We start from the raw sequence: 15,051 nt of genomic DNA, 5'->3' as shown, positions 1-15,051 counted from the left end.
AATCGGTGTGAAAAGATGAATTAGACATTTTAAAGTTCATTCTGTAAGGTGAAAAGGTGAGATTTTAGCATTTAAACATTCAAGCGTCTTGTCCGGTATGTAGTGTGGTGCTCCAATCCTTTTTTTTTTAGTCTCACCCTCAACAAATTCACAAACTTAAACACCATTCACCTGCTGAATTTGTGTAATGGTTTTGCCGAGCTTTGAATTTGGAACAGTCCATTTCAAGTTAAAGGGATATCAATATAAAAATATGTGTCAACAGGCATAAAATAGCAACATACTACGCCAATCAAACAAAACAATTTACCTAATTTCTTATAGAGGGGAAATGAAAAGAATATTTAATAAATGAAAAGAACATTTAATTAATAAAACGAACATTTAATGAATGAAAAGAACATCTAAAAAATGAAAAGAACATTTGATAAGCATAAAATCTAAATTTTGAAATGATTGCCTTTTTCTATATCTTCATTACTAATCAATAATACAGAAAATACAAACATTACAAATATCAAAAACTTACGGCACAACTTCTACATTATCTATTGCCCATTGATCAAATCCCTGTCCACCATGAACTGGTTGTATCCATCTAAGTTGAACACCTTCAACATGTGCATGATGTGGTATATCATATGCTAATCTACGTGGCACAAGATGTTCTCCAGGGTCGTGTCGTGCTATCAATATCCAGTCTGCTCCCTAAATCAATTAATTTCAAAAGTCTTATTACATTTATGTAATTTCAAAAGTCTATTCAACTTAGTCATTTTTCTTACAATTGACAATTAAATTTCAAACATTCTGCATTTTTCTTACAATTGGCTATTAAATTTCACTGTTTGTTTTTATTTTTCAAAGAAATTCGAAGATCATAGTTTAAAATTGGGTAAATCAGCTGATCTTGATTTTAACATTTTCAAACATGTATCAACTTTGCCAACAGAAGCATTATACACCTGAGCACAATTCATTCTCTCCCTTTTATTAGAGGAAAAAAAAATTAAGAAACCTTAAGTAACATTATGTAATAAAATCTATAACTTGAAGATAAATTAACCCTTAAGGCCTTTAAACCTGATGGCATTGAAATTGATTAGCCCTTTGCATACAGTATAGCGCCAGGCCGGCAAGCACTTCTGTGCAGTCTGACTGGGAATAGTATATACTGTTGACAAAATAACCATAAACATTTATATTTACTGTAAAGGTGGATATTTCTGCGTGTTGAAAAGTTAGAGAATTTAAAATTCTAAACATTTTGCGTGTGGAAATATCAGCGAATCACAGATCTCTGAGTTTTGTGAAAACTGAAAACAATTAGGGTGATATTTAGGACCAAAGGACATTATAGTGATTTTTGTCAATTTGCAACATTTGCAAATTTTTTCCTTGTTGCTAAAGTTCATAATGGACAGGTGGACAAGTCTCACTGATTTTATGATAATTAACAGGTTAAGGGATAATGTACGATGATATTGTCAATTCAAGCATTTGAGTCGCGTCACAACAAAATCAACATAATGGGTTTGCGACCAGCATGGATCCAGACCAGCCTGCGCATCCGCACAGTCTGATCAGGATCCATGCTGTTCGCTATCAGTTTCTCTACTTGTAATAGGGTTTGTAAGCGAACAGCATGGATCCTGATCAGACTGCGTGGATGCGCAGGCTGGTCTGGATCCATGCTGGTCACAAACCCATTATGTTGGTTTTGTCGTAACGCGGCTCATTTCATTTATCAACATATTTATTCAACAAATTGTTTGATGCTGGTATCATTTTGCTGCAATCAGTATCAATAATTAAAGCTCACCCTATTGGACGAATACTGTAGCAATACACCTCTATAATTTGACATGTCTCCTGTTTTCACATTACATTCTGGTGTTTGAGCCCGGCAACCAATTTGTAAAACAAACATTATTTTGCTGAAAATATATATTTATTGTTAAATGATCAATATCTACAGCACTATTTAATTATGGATACCTACAACAATACTTCATTATCAATACTCACAACAGTATTGACAAATGAATACCTACAACAGTATTGACAAATGAATACCTACAACAGCGTTGAATGATTCAATGATTGATGCCTACAAAAGTATTAAATAATCATAACCTTAAACAATATTGAATGATCAATACCTACAGTAATATAGAATTATACATGCCTACAACACTATTGTATGATCAATTACCTACCAAAATATTGACTGATCGATGCCTACAACAATATTTTTACTGATCAATGCCTACAAAGCACTGAATAATCAAAACCTAAAACAATACCCAATGATCAATGCCTACAACACCATTGTATGATCCATACCTTTAACAATATTGCTTGTGATCAATACCTTTAACAATATTGTATCATCAATACCTAATATTGTAGAAGTAATGTTCAAAATAATTTTGGGTGATTCATACGGTACCTATATTATTTTTTTATCAGAGTTATTACATCAATTTGAACAGACAAATATGAGGATTGATCAAAAAGTTCTCGGCCCAATATACTTCTGGTAGTCAGAGAACCCAACTAATGGTCTTACTTTTCAATATAATCGCCCTCTACATTAATGCACTTTGCCAACCTGTGCTCCAACTTGTTTAACCCTTCAAAATAGAACTCTCTATTTTGGTCCTCAAAGAACTCATTGACCACCTCCATGACACCTTCATTGCTACCATGAAGCTTGGTTTTCAGTTTCAGAAACAAGTAGAAGTCAGAGGGGGCCAAGTCTGGAGAATATGGGGGATGGAGCCCCAGTATTGAGTTGCAGCAGCCATCGCCACTTGCGGTATGTGAGATGCCGCATTGTTGTGCAGGAGCAGAATGCCTTGAGTCAGTTTGCCCCTCCTTTTACGCTCGATTTCTTGACACAGATGTCACAGTTCATCTGCATAGTATGTACCGTTTATGGAATGACCTTGCTCAAGATAGTCAATCATGATTATCCCCTGACTATACCAAAAAATTGAACTGCTGATGGCACCCTCTTGAATTTCTTCAAGGGGGTGAGCCAGGGTGCTTCCACTGCATGCTCTGTTCTTGGATGCTGGATCCCAGTGATGGGCCCATGTTTCATCCTAAGTTACGATCCGGTAGATAAAATCAGGTTCATCCTTGAAGCGAGAAAAAGGATATCTTGAAATGTCAAGTCTGGTCTGTTTCTGGTCGTCAGTTAACTGTCTGGGGACCCATTGAACAAGACATAGACATCAGTCAGAATTGCCTGAACTGAACCAACGCTTATACCCACTTCCCTAGCAATGCTTCACAGATCTCTCCTTCTATCGCACATGTCCAGGTCGTGCACAGCGTCGGCAGTTTCATCGTTGGTGGCCTCTTTTGGTCTCCCAGGTCGCTTATCATCTCCAATGCCCTCCCTGTCCCTCTTCAATTTAAAGCAGCCCATTTTTTCACAGTGCTATTGGAACGGGACTCCTTCCAAAGTGTATCCATGAAGTCTTCATGGATTTCCTTGGGGGATATCCCTTTCTTACAGAGGTACTTAATGACGGCTCTGATTTAAAGTGTGTTTTATGTTACTTAATCTGTGTTAAACCGTGTGTAACTTGGTAAGTAGTCTTCAATAAGATATCAGTATCGACATAGCGTGTGTAAATATCAGCATAGTGGCTAGAAGTATATGGGGCCAAGAACTTTTTGATCATACCTCAAATTTTAAAAATACTGTGATATCAGTACAAGTCAATGAATGATCCACAGATAGCTTTATTGTGTAAGTTTCATCTAACAAATTTCAACTAATTACAGTTATCTAACATTCATTACCCTTAATTATCTATGAACATTTGATTCTCAGATAATGTTTGTGATTTTTTTGTTGTTGTAATCATTCAAATAATTCATTTCTTACTTTACCTTGAAGTTGTTAGATCCATTTCCACTGTCCTTGCCTCCCTAATACCACAGCCATTAAAGTAAAGTGTTTTACCATGGGCATATGGAAGCAATGCTTTACATCCAAATCCAATACCACCACCCGACACAACATCCCAGTGTGATGTATACACTCCGCCCTCAAATGAATCAAACAGTCGACTTTTCTGTTTCTCTCCAGGCATGCAAGATGAACCTATATATATTACAAATAATGTTTAGTTCTAGTAATTTTAATACTGAATTTAATTGATACAAATGCACACAACTGTTTTCTAGTACAAAAATGTGTAAAAACTGCAACAGGCATAAAAAAGCAAAAGCAATTACAGAAGAGTTTCTATATTGTCAATCTACATGTTGCTACTATTTAGCTTGCATCAAAGTTTAGTTTCAATAGAGTACTGATATTACTGCAATGACCTATGACCTATCATCCAAGAAACAGTCCCCATAATGTCAACTGTAAGCAAGAATTGTCCTTTGAAACTGAATTTATTACCTATTTGTTACAAATGTAACATATACTAAATACAAGAGTGATCAGTGATCACAATTTGTGTCGCCTGATCATAGCCAATTAAGCAGGTGTATTGAGGGGTGATTGGACATTTAGTTGGATACGTAATTTGACTGTATGGATATTTGTGTATCTTCTGTAATATGGAGAAAGTAAAAATTACACAAAAATTATAAACTAGCCAAAAGCCCTTTTATTCAAGGGTCATAAGTCAGCAAAAAAAACCAAAAAACATTTAACCAAATAAAAACACAATAAATATGCCAAATCACTGATCAATCCAGTTAAATTTTATTCAATTTGCAGTGAAGTAGTCTGGACAAACTTTAAAAATATATATCATTAAAGGGCCATAACTCTGACAAAAAGTTTGGGCTGTTAAGGTAGTACACCCCTAATGCACTGTCTCCACTTTGAAGAGTATTCAAATAGGCTAAAATCACTGTAAAGTGTATTGAAACTGAGGGGGCGTGGGTTCAACCCCCAGAAAGGGCAATTTTTTTTCTTTCTTTTTTTTCTTTTTAACATTTTTTATTAATCTCTCAGACCCCCTATGGAAGAAAAAAGTGTTTTATTTTAATTAAATAATTATTGTAGGTATTTATTTACTAAATAATGCCAAATTTAATAGAAAATATGATACCAGATATTTTCAAAGATTAATAAAATAAAAACTAAACGGTAAAAGTATTTTATATTTTGCAAGACCAACCAATATACATTAAAGAAAATTTAGGCAAACTTTGAAAATAGCCCCTCATTTTGGAAAATTTTAGGGATATTTTAAATAAGGCTTTTTACATAGGGAAATGGTCAAATTAGTGTTAAAAGTGGGTGGGGTAGGGTTACATTTTATACATATTAAAAACATTTCGTTTAAAAACAATCATTTTGCTTGTTTAATTTGTTACCTATATGTCATTGTTAATTTCTTAACAATGAGCAAAAGGAAAACATTTTTCATAATGATGATACTATAGATTATTTAGAGTTTCCTCATTTCTGAAAAAATCCCTTCTAATGGCAAAGTTTTAGTTCATAAAAATGTCCATAACTCATAAACCACACGGTAAATTTTGTTTAAATTTTGCATACAGGTGACATTTAAGGCATATAACTGTACTATGTTGTCAAATTTACAATTCCTTATAGTGCTCATTAGGGGTGTACTACCTTAAATACAGTCAGCTAGATTTGGTTCTGGTTATTCCTGTAAAGTTTGGATAAAATTGCACCAGTAGTTTTTGAGGAGTAGTCCATACAGTAGTTTTGTGTCGGGCATACATACAGATAGACTGAGAGGTGATCCCTATATGTCATGGCAATTTTGTAGCATGTAGCAGGCAAAACATAACACCTTTTATATTCAAGAGCCTTAAGTCAGAAAGAAATCATTCAACCGGAAACCCATTACATACGCACAAGAAAATACCAACAATATGCACCACAAGACTTATTCATGTAAAGTTTAGATGAAACTGCACTAGTTCTTGAGAAGTAATCTGGACAAGTTTTGTATAGCAGGTGACACAAAAGAGCCATATTTCAGCTGAAAATCTTTCAACCAAACAACCATTATAGATGTGCAAGTACATTTGTACTTGAGGTACCAATCACTCCTGTAGCATTTCATAAAAATTGCTTATTAGTACGAGAGATGAAGTCATTAAAGGGCCATAACTTTGACAAAAATCACTGAACTGGAAATGCCAAAAGCATGCACAAGTACTGATCCTTCCTGTAAAGTTCAGAAATTTAAAGGGAAGGGCTGATTTTGACCTCAGATTATTACAAATTTTGTAGAAGACTAGAAATTGATGATACAAGCCAAATATCTAAGCTTAGGGCTTTGAAGTTTATGTGTAAAAAATTGTAGTTCAGCACAATAAGTCCTTTAAAAATCAAATAAGCCCGGGATTGTCCAATAATAACCCGAGGGACATGATTAATAACAGCATTGTAGAGTTCTACAAGGTACTGCTACATGCAAAATATCTAAACACAAGGCATTGTAAGTTTCACTTAAATATGTTTTCCTATATAAGTGTCTAAAACCAAGTGACAACTGGGGCAGGACCAAATTGGCTGAGGAAGCCTTAAAATGCATTCTGCACATCATACAAGTTTTTTGCAACATTTCAGCCAAATAGTTTTAATTTCCGTCTATCTGTTCAAACAAACATACAGCTGACATGAAATTTTCAAATTCATACATAATGACAAAATGTGACATTGGCCTCAGCAAAGTCACATTATCTCAATATGATTATTATTTCTGCCCAATATATTTCAAATTTCCTTTCAGACACACACAGAGAGGACAGAAAATTGCTGAAAGATGGACAGATGGCCATGTGCATAACAATGTACAACAAACTTTTTATCAGGTGTATAAAAATGAAAAATAACTTTGTTATAACACATTATTTCATTAATAAAAGCAACACTTAAACTCTTAGCCTGCTATTGACAACAGCATATACCTTTGCACCTATACTGACCAAAATCAGCCAGCATAACAGTGCCCTCATGATCTGCACTGTTGCTACTCATTGGTACATATATTGAAATTTTCCTAAAAATGATTAATGGTTTTGTCTAGATTAAAAAAAAATGATGGACAGGTCCTTTAAGACATTGAGCATTTGTAAGTGTTAAAGCAAGATTATATTGCAAAATGTTAACTACCTATATATCCAGTATCACAGATACATTTTCCTCCAGCACAATCTCCCCGGCCATGACACATGCTTGGACATGTCTCCCCTACATATATATCATCTAATGCCCAACTTGGTGCCGTCTTATCCACTGAATCCTGTATCCATCTAAACCGAGTTGTGCTGTAATCATATACATGTCACAAATCATATACCAAAAAACAAGAGGGCCATGATGGCCCTGAAGTCGCTCACCTGTATATAGGCCCCCAGGAGCGGGGCCAGTTTAAACCCCAGGGCTTTTATTTGAACAAACTTGGTAGACACCCATTATAAGATGTTTCATGCTAAACATCTAAGGTCTAGCTCGTTGGGTTTTTTAAGAGAAGATTTTTTAAGTTTTTTCTTTACACATATATTTGAAAACAATGACACCCCTGGGGCAGGACCAGTTTTGACCCCAGGGCTTTTATTTGAACAATCTTTGTAGACACTTACTAGAAGATATTTCATGCTTAATATCTAAACTCTAGCTATTCGGGTTTTTTCGAAGAAGATTTTTAAGTTTTTGCTATACACATAGAAGGAAAATCAATGTCCCCCAGGGCGGGACCAATTTTGACCCCAGGGCTCTTATTTGAACAAACTTGGTAGACATCCATTAGAACATGTTTCATGCTAAATATCTTAGCTCTAGCTTTTTGGGTTCTTTAAAAGAAGATTTTTAAGTTTTTACTATATGCATATAGGAAAAATCAATGACCCCCTGGGGCGGGGCCAATTTTGACCCCAGGGCTTTTATTTGAACAAACTTGGTAGACACCCATTAGAAGATGTTTCATCTTAAATATCATAGCTCTAGCTCTTTTGGTTCTTTAAAAGAAGATTTTTTAAGTTTTTACTATATACATATCGGAAAAATCAATGACCCCCTGGGGCGGGGCCAATTTTGACCCCAGGGCTTTTATTTGAACAAACTTGGTAGACACTCACTAGAAGATGTTTCATGCCAAATATCTAAGCTCTAGCTCTTTGGGTTATTTAGAAGAAGATAATTAAAGTTTTTTCTTTTGGTTGCCATGGCAACCAGAGTTCTACATGGAATTAAATTCTTTGAACAATTTTTAAAGGTCACCACCAAAGGAACATTCCTGAGAAGTTTGGTTGAAAATGGCTTAGTGGTTTATGAGGATATGTCATTTAAAGTAAAAGTTTACGGACGCCGGACGGACAGACGCCGGACGAAAAGCGATCACAAAAGCTCACCCTGTCACAAAGTGACAGGTGAGCTAAAAACCCACTTATCATAGCATTTTATAGTTACATTACTGGTATAACCATAACAAGAGGGCCATGATGGCCCTGAGGTCGCTCACCTGTATATAGGCCCATGGAGCGGGGCCAGTTTAAACCCCAGGGCTTTTATTTGAACAAACTTGGAAGACACCCATTAGAAGATGTTTCATGATGTTAAGTTTTTACTACACACATATAATGAAAAACAATGACCTTCCCACCCCCCACCCCCCGGCAGGGCCAATTTTAATCCAAAGGCTTTTATTTGAACAAACTTGGTAGACACCCATAAGATGTTTCATGCTGAACATCTAAGCTCTAGCTCATTGGGTTTTTTAAAAGAACATTTTTTTAAGTTTTTACTATACACACATAGTTAAATACAATGACACCCTGGGGCGGGACCAATTTTGACCCCAGGGCTTTTATTTGAACAATCTTGGTAGACACTCATTAGAAGATGTTTCATGCTTACTATCTTAGCTCTAGCTCTTTGGGTTCTTTAAAAGAAGATTTTTTTTAAGTTTTTACTATATGCATATAGGGAAAATCAATGACCCCCTGGGGCGGGGCCAATTTTGACCGTAGGGATTTTATTTGAACAATCTTGGTAGACACTCACTAGAAGATGTTTCATGCAAAATATCTAAGCTCTAGCTCTTTGGGTTTTCTAGAAGAAGATGTTTAAAGTTTTTTCTTTTGGTTGCCATGGCAACCAGAGTTCTGCATGGAATGGAATTCTTTGAACAACTTTGTTAAGGCTTCACACAAGGAACATCCCTGTGAAGTTTCATTATGATCTGCCTTATGGTTTCAGAGGAGATGTCGTTTGAAAAGTGTGAACGGACAACGTACGACGTACGACGGACGAAGAGTGATCCTAATAGCTCACCCTGAGCATATGCTCAGGTGAGCTAAAAACACTGAGTAAGAAAAGTTTAAATTATGTTGGTAAATGCTTATAAAACTATCAGTTTTATTTTGAGGGTTCATTGCAATACTGCAGTAACAAATATGAAATAAAGAAGTACTTACAAAAGTTTTGCGGTCAACTCTCGATTTGATCATTTCGCTAGCAAAGCGTGTGATCAACTGGGATTCTGACAATTTAGATTAAAAAGTTTGTATTTAATTTTAACCAGACTGACGTTAGTTTTAGTCGCACAAGTGCCCATGAATTCTTCTGTCTAGGACACAGAACAATTCCCCAAAATATTTGTCATGTCTTAGTACTAAATATAAGGTGCATGTAGGTCACAAAGCACTGGACACTCTGTCCTCACATACAAGGAGCACTAGACACATTACACATTCAAATACAAGGCATTATAAAAAATGTTCCATTTGTACAAATCATCGGTTAAACCACCAAATAACATAAATAAATATAAAAATTTACTGGTACTAATTCCCAACCTTGAGAATGTTTTTTCCGGTAGTTTGATAGTTACTCGAGTCCATGTTGGATGTGTATCTGCCCAGTACTCGCTAGCAGCGTGAAACTTGTTGGGTAAACAATCCATACGTCTGTTTATATCGGGCAAGCACAATGGTATAACTTCATACCATTTATCGTGACTAGGATTTTTGTTGAAGACAAGCTTGACAGGTGCATGAGGCTGGCAGACATTGAATGTTTTATCGCACCCTACAGAAATCTATAATATATTTAATATTAAAGTATTCAGACATTGAATGATTTATCGCACCCTACAGAAATCTTTAATATATTTAATATTAAGGCATTTTCGGGAGTTTTCATATAGACATAAAGGCAAAATTAAAACTGTTCAATAGAGTTTCTTTAAACTTGGCATGTTGTTAGAATATGATAATAGAAACATTTTAACTAAAATAAAATTGGGGTCACCGTTTTCGTTTTTGAGTTATCTGCCCCTGAATCAGACTTTTCTACTTATTTGATGTCATTTCAAGGGCAGATAACTTATACATACTAAAATGAATTCTTGTTTTTACTTCTGGATAATATTTTTTTTTTTATTTCTGAGTACAATACATAATAACATGCAATTCCTAACATTGTTTCTGTTAATATTTTTCAATGAAAATAAAGGTACTTTAAATTCTTAAAACATAGGCCATTTTTTAAGAAAAAATGCACAGGTTAAAAGAAAAAGTGAGAATAAAATCTACCCACTCTAAATTTGTTCTTGAAATTTTGCATATCAACTAAAACGAAGGTAAGCTTCATGAAAATAAGAAAAAAAATGTTTTGTTTTCATTTATTGTAAATTATCTGCCCTTGAATTTAACAATAAAAGTCCAATTCAAGGGCAGATAACTCAAAACGAGAACCGTTACCCCATTTTTTTTTCGCTTAAAATGTTTCTGTTATAATATTCTAACAACATGCCAAGTTTAAAGAAATTCTATTGAACAGTTTTAATTTTGCCTATTTGTCTATATGAAAACTCCCGAAAACGTCTTTAAAGTATTCAGACATTGAATGTTTTATCGTACCCTACAGAAATCTATAATATATTTAATATTAAAGTATTCAGACATTCAATGTTTTATCGAACCCTACAGAAATCTATAATATATTTAATATTAAAGTATTCAGACACTAAATGTTTTATCGCACCCTACAGAAATCTATAATATATTTAATATTAAAGTATTCAGACATTAAATGTTTTATCACAACCTACAGAAATCTATAATATATTTAATATTAAAGTATTCAGACATTGAATGTTTTATCGCACCCTACAGAAATCTATAATATATTTAATATTAAAGTATTCAGACATTAAATGTTTTATCACAACCTACAGAAATCTATAATATATTTAATATTAAAGTATTCAGACATTAAATGTTTTATCGCACCCTACAGAAATCTATAATATATTTAATATTAATGTATTCAGACATTGAATGTTTTATCGCACCCTACAGAAATCTATAATATATTTAATATTAAAGTATTCAGACATTGAATGTTTTATCGCACCCTACAGAAATCTATAATATATTTAATATTAAAGTATTCAGACATTGAATGTTTTATCGCACCCTACAGAAATCTATAATATATTTAATAATAAAGTATTCAGACACTGAATGTTTTATCACAACTTTAAACAAACTATCTTAGAAATATGTAAGGTAGCTGCAAAGATATAGAAAAGATATTGTATGGTTTGCAAACAATTGTACAATGACAATAATTTGTAGTGCAGCCACCATGACTGGTAAAAATTCATAGACAGTTTACCTAGCATACTTTCACCCTAAGTCTACTGTCAACAACAGATTCTACTTATTTGACAAATGCAGACCAAGATCAGCAAACACATTTGTGTCGTCTGCTTATGGTCTACACTGGTTGCTATTCAGTCAGAATACATTTTGAAATATATCCTTAAAATGATGAAAGGTTTTGGCTAGGCAGAAAGCTGGACAATTTCATGTAAGATATTTAACATGGTTAATGAGCAATTTTGTGTTTCCAAAACATGTCTGCTTTCAACCTTTTAGTTTATGAAGACTTTGAATTCTAATTAACCTTACCTTAAACTGCAGTAAATAGTTCATCTGTACAATAAGTTGTTTTGTTGTAAATTCTCTCGTTCCGTTTCCTTCATCCCACATTATAACACTATCATCTTTCTTGCAAATCTCAGCTCCTATATGTCCATACGGAGAAAACTCCCATGGTTGATCATTCAACATCAAAGTTTCATTGAAATTTATTTCAATATTTGCTGGGTTTATCTCATGACCTCCTAGTATACGAAACAAAACACTCTATATAGATATATATATTTTGTAAAATTAAACAATTATTCTTACATATATCACCAGATTTCATAGGTGCATAGGTATTAATTAGCAGAAACGAAATGTTTGTAAGGATATATATTAAAAGTACACAATAATTTTTCAGCCAAATGTTTTAGTATGATTGTGTTTATTTAAATGTATATTGTTTTGATAAAATTTGACAAAAATACTTTGATGTTCAAAATGAACAATGTTTAAAATTTATGTAAAAAACTTTTTCAAGTTGCAAATGTGACAGAAATCTCTCGTATTTGTTGTATTTTTTAACAAGCAAACACAAATTAAGATAAAATTTCCGGACAGAAATTTATCTGTAAAATACACAAAATACACACAACCATGTAATAACTTCATCACAGCAAAGATAAATCTTTATACATGTTAACTCCTAAATGCACACTTCAATATAAGATTTACCAATATAAACATCATCAAGAGCCCATGCTGGAGGGGGCCTCTCTGTATCCTCTGACAGCAACTGCCACCATCTGATCTTAGTACTACGAGTCCTTGCCTCTTGTGGCAGGGGAATATAGTCACGTCTTGGTTTTAGGTAACTCGCATAATCAAGTGTATGTAAAGTGTTCCAGTGAATACCACCATCTATACTATATTGTAGACTAACGCTTTGGTCTCGTCTGTACGGTTTAAAGCAATCATCCAAGTTGCTCTCACCTCCTATTGTAGCTGTATACTGGACAAATCTAAATAACAATGAAAATGTTAATAGGATTCTTTTTTGTTCCAAAGATTTCATTCTTTGCTAAGTAATAGGAATTAAACAAGAATTGGTTGTTGTTTTTTTCTTTCTTATACTGCATACTTATGAGACTGTTTAAAAAATATGGAGCTTAAAAGTAAATAACTATTAAAATTTAGTCAATGTAAATCAGCATCATGTGCTTGGACCACATTAAAATTAATGTGAAATGCAGATTTTTTTTTCAAATTAGATAAATTCTAATTTGGTCTGCACTGTTTACTATTTTGTTATGAGTTTGTTTTGTTTGGTTTTATGGCATACATTCACAGTTTATATGGTGCCAAAACATGATTTGGCTACCCTTGTATGTTACAAACTTAAAGCAACATAGGTACTCAGGATTGTAATAACTTTGGATTGCTAAGTCATTTATTTTCCCTTTGTCAACAAGTACATGTTGCTTTAATTTTAACAGAAATAAAATACTTATTCTCAAATACTAACTTTGCATCCCTGAGGTCCATATCAGTAGTGACAACTTGTCTCAGACCTGGACCATTCTGTACTAGAGCTGTACCTTCCACTAGTTGAGTACATGGTTCTTGTATTGTTCCACCTTGTATCAGAGACCATTTTGACTTGTCTATACCTTCACTATCAAATGTATCCTTTAACTCCGTCTTATTAAACAAAATAAAATTTATTTGAGTTTTTTATCATATTGAACCAAATTGAACAGCAACATGTTTGCTGAGAAATAGAGGAAATGTGTTGGCCTATTGTGATTCACAGTTGATTTCAATGATAATTTTACATTTACTTGGTCAAAAGTGTTGGTATGATTAGTGGCAAAAATACAGAAACCACTGTCGATACGATTGGACCAGGGATATAGATACATGTATCATTGCTCTCACTGAACAGACAACAACTTGAAAAAGGCCTGGAATTTCCCAAGTGATATCAATATTTGACCTGAAATGTGTTGAACTTGACTTCTGTAAAGTGTTTTTTCTGATATGATGTCTAGCATTGTTGTTTTATAGATATCTACAGGCATTGGCTGTGCAATAGGATTGGTTTTAACAGTAGTCCCAAATTCCCAATATTAAAGTCCCAGGGTGAGAAAAAAGTGCAGCCTGGCCATGACTTGAACTCCTTGTTAGTTTGTACCCAGTCAGGGACAATTCATTGAACAAGATACTACATTCATTGCTTAGTATTGGTTGGTAATCCAGGAACAGATTTGAGAGTGTTTCAATAAGCTTATAGCTTCCAACACAATCAAACTAAAATCAACTTGTATAAACTAAGACCGAAATCCAGGACCTTTGGATGACTGAGCAACTCTACTGAATGAGCTTTCCAGAGGCTTTCACATTTAACCTATATTTGTAAACAGTTCTATATGTAACATTAAATAAACAGAAACAACAAAAGGTACTGATTACATTGTATATCCAACATATTGTATGATGGTGCACATATAAAATGTGATATTTTTAGAACATTTTTCAAGACTTACAAAAATTATTATGTTAAGTTTACCGGATTGTTTACTTTCCATGGATAACAGTTACGACCATGATGACCATCATCACAGACACATGCTGGATAGTTGTTTGGTCGACATACACCATGACCATTACACAGATCCTCACACGCTGGACCAATATATATATCTCTTAAACCAAAGTCAACAACACTGTGTTCATCATCTACAGGACGTTGTTGCCAGCGGAATCTTGTTGAACTAGACAACATAAAACATGATATAACTTACTGAAATAATGGCAAGTTAGTAATATAGACCACTCAGATAAAAACATTCACAAATAATAAAATTGTAATATATATAAAAAGTAAACTTTTATAGAATGAACACCTCTGGAAAATTTTTATATGATCAAAAAAGCTAATTGTGGCAATAAGGAATTCATTTACCATGAAATTTCATGCATTTTGCAATTTGAATTACAATGTATTTGAAAGCTTCATTGTAACACAACTCTCTGCAATCATACAGATTACTGCGGCTTTTATACAGAAGGCTAAATATAGAAGTTAGTAAAAGGAATTACTCCAATTAGTTTCATGCATGGTGACATTAACTAGAAATGTGTCCATAGGACATG

At 33.8% G+C, this 15,051-nt stretch overlaps 1 protein-coding gene across 2 annotated transcripts in view; it reads right to left on the bottom strand.

Annotated features, from left to right (window-relative positions):
• LOC132732156 (reelin-like) overlaps positions 1–15,051 on the bottom strand; it is a 75,419-nt gene that overhangs the window by 365 nt on the left and 60,003 nt on the right. The window contains exons 51-59 of one of the 2 annotated variants that reach the window (XM_060718524.1): positions 14,465–14,669; positions 13,421–13,596; positions 12,631–12,917; positions 11,941–12,155; positions 9,820–10,061; positions 7,136–7,290; positions 3,910–4,123; positions 1,823–1,937; positions 530–708 (exon numbers count right to left, since the gene is read on the bottom strand). In XM_060718524.1, coding sequence (XP_060574507.1) covers positions 530–708; positions 1,823–1,937; positions 3,910–4,123; positions 7,136–7,290; positions 9,820–10,061; positions 11,941–12,155; positions 12,631–12,917; positions 13,421–13,596; positions 14,465–14,669 — 1,788 coding nt within the window. Of the gene's footprint in view, positions 1–529; positions 709–1,822; positions 1,938–3,909; positions 4,124–7,135; positions 7,291–9,819; positions 10,062–11,399; positions 11,454–11,940; positions 12,156–12,630; positions 12,918–13,420; positions 13,597–14,464; positions 14,670–15,051 lie in introns of those variants that run through there. The other variant, XM_060718525.1, reaches the window with a different exon arrangement.

This window comes from Ruditapes philippinarum, unplaced genomic scaffold, assembly GCF_026571515.1.
Source record: "Ruditapes philippinarum isolate M1 unplaced genomic scaffold, ASM2657151v2 ctg325_1_1_1_1, whole genome shotgun sequence".
NCBI lineage: Eukaryota > Metazoa > Mollusca > Bivalvia > Venerida > Veneridae > Ruditapes > Ruditapes philippinarum.
Note: the sequence above shows the minus strand (reverse complement) of the source record. Positions and strands in the feature narration are given on the sequence as shown.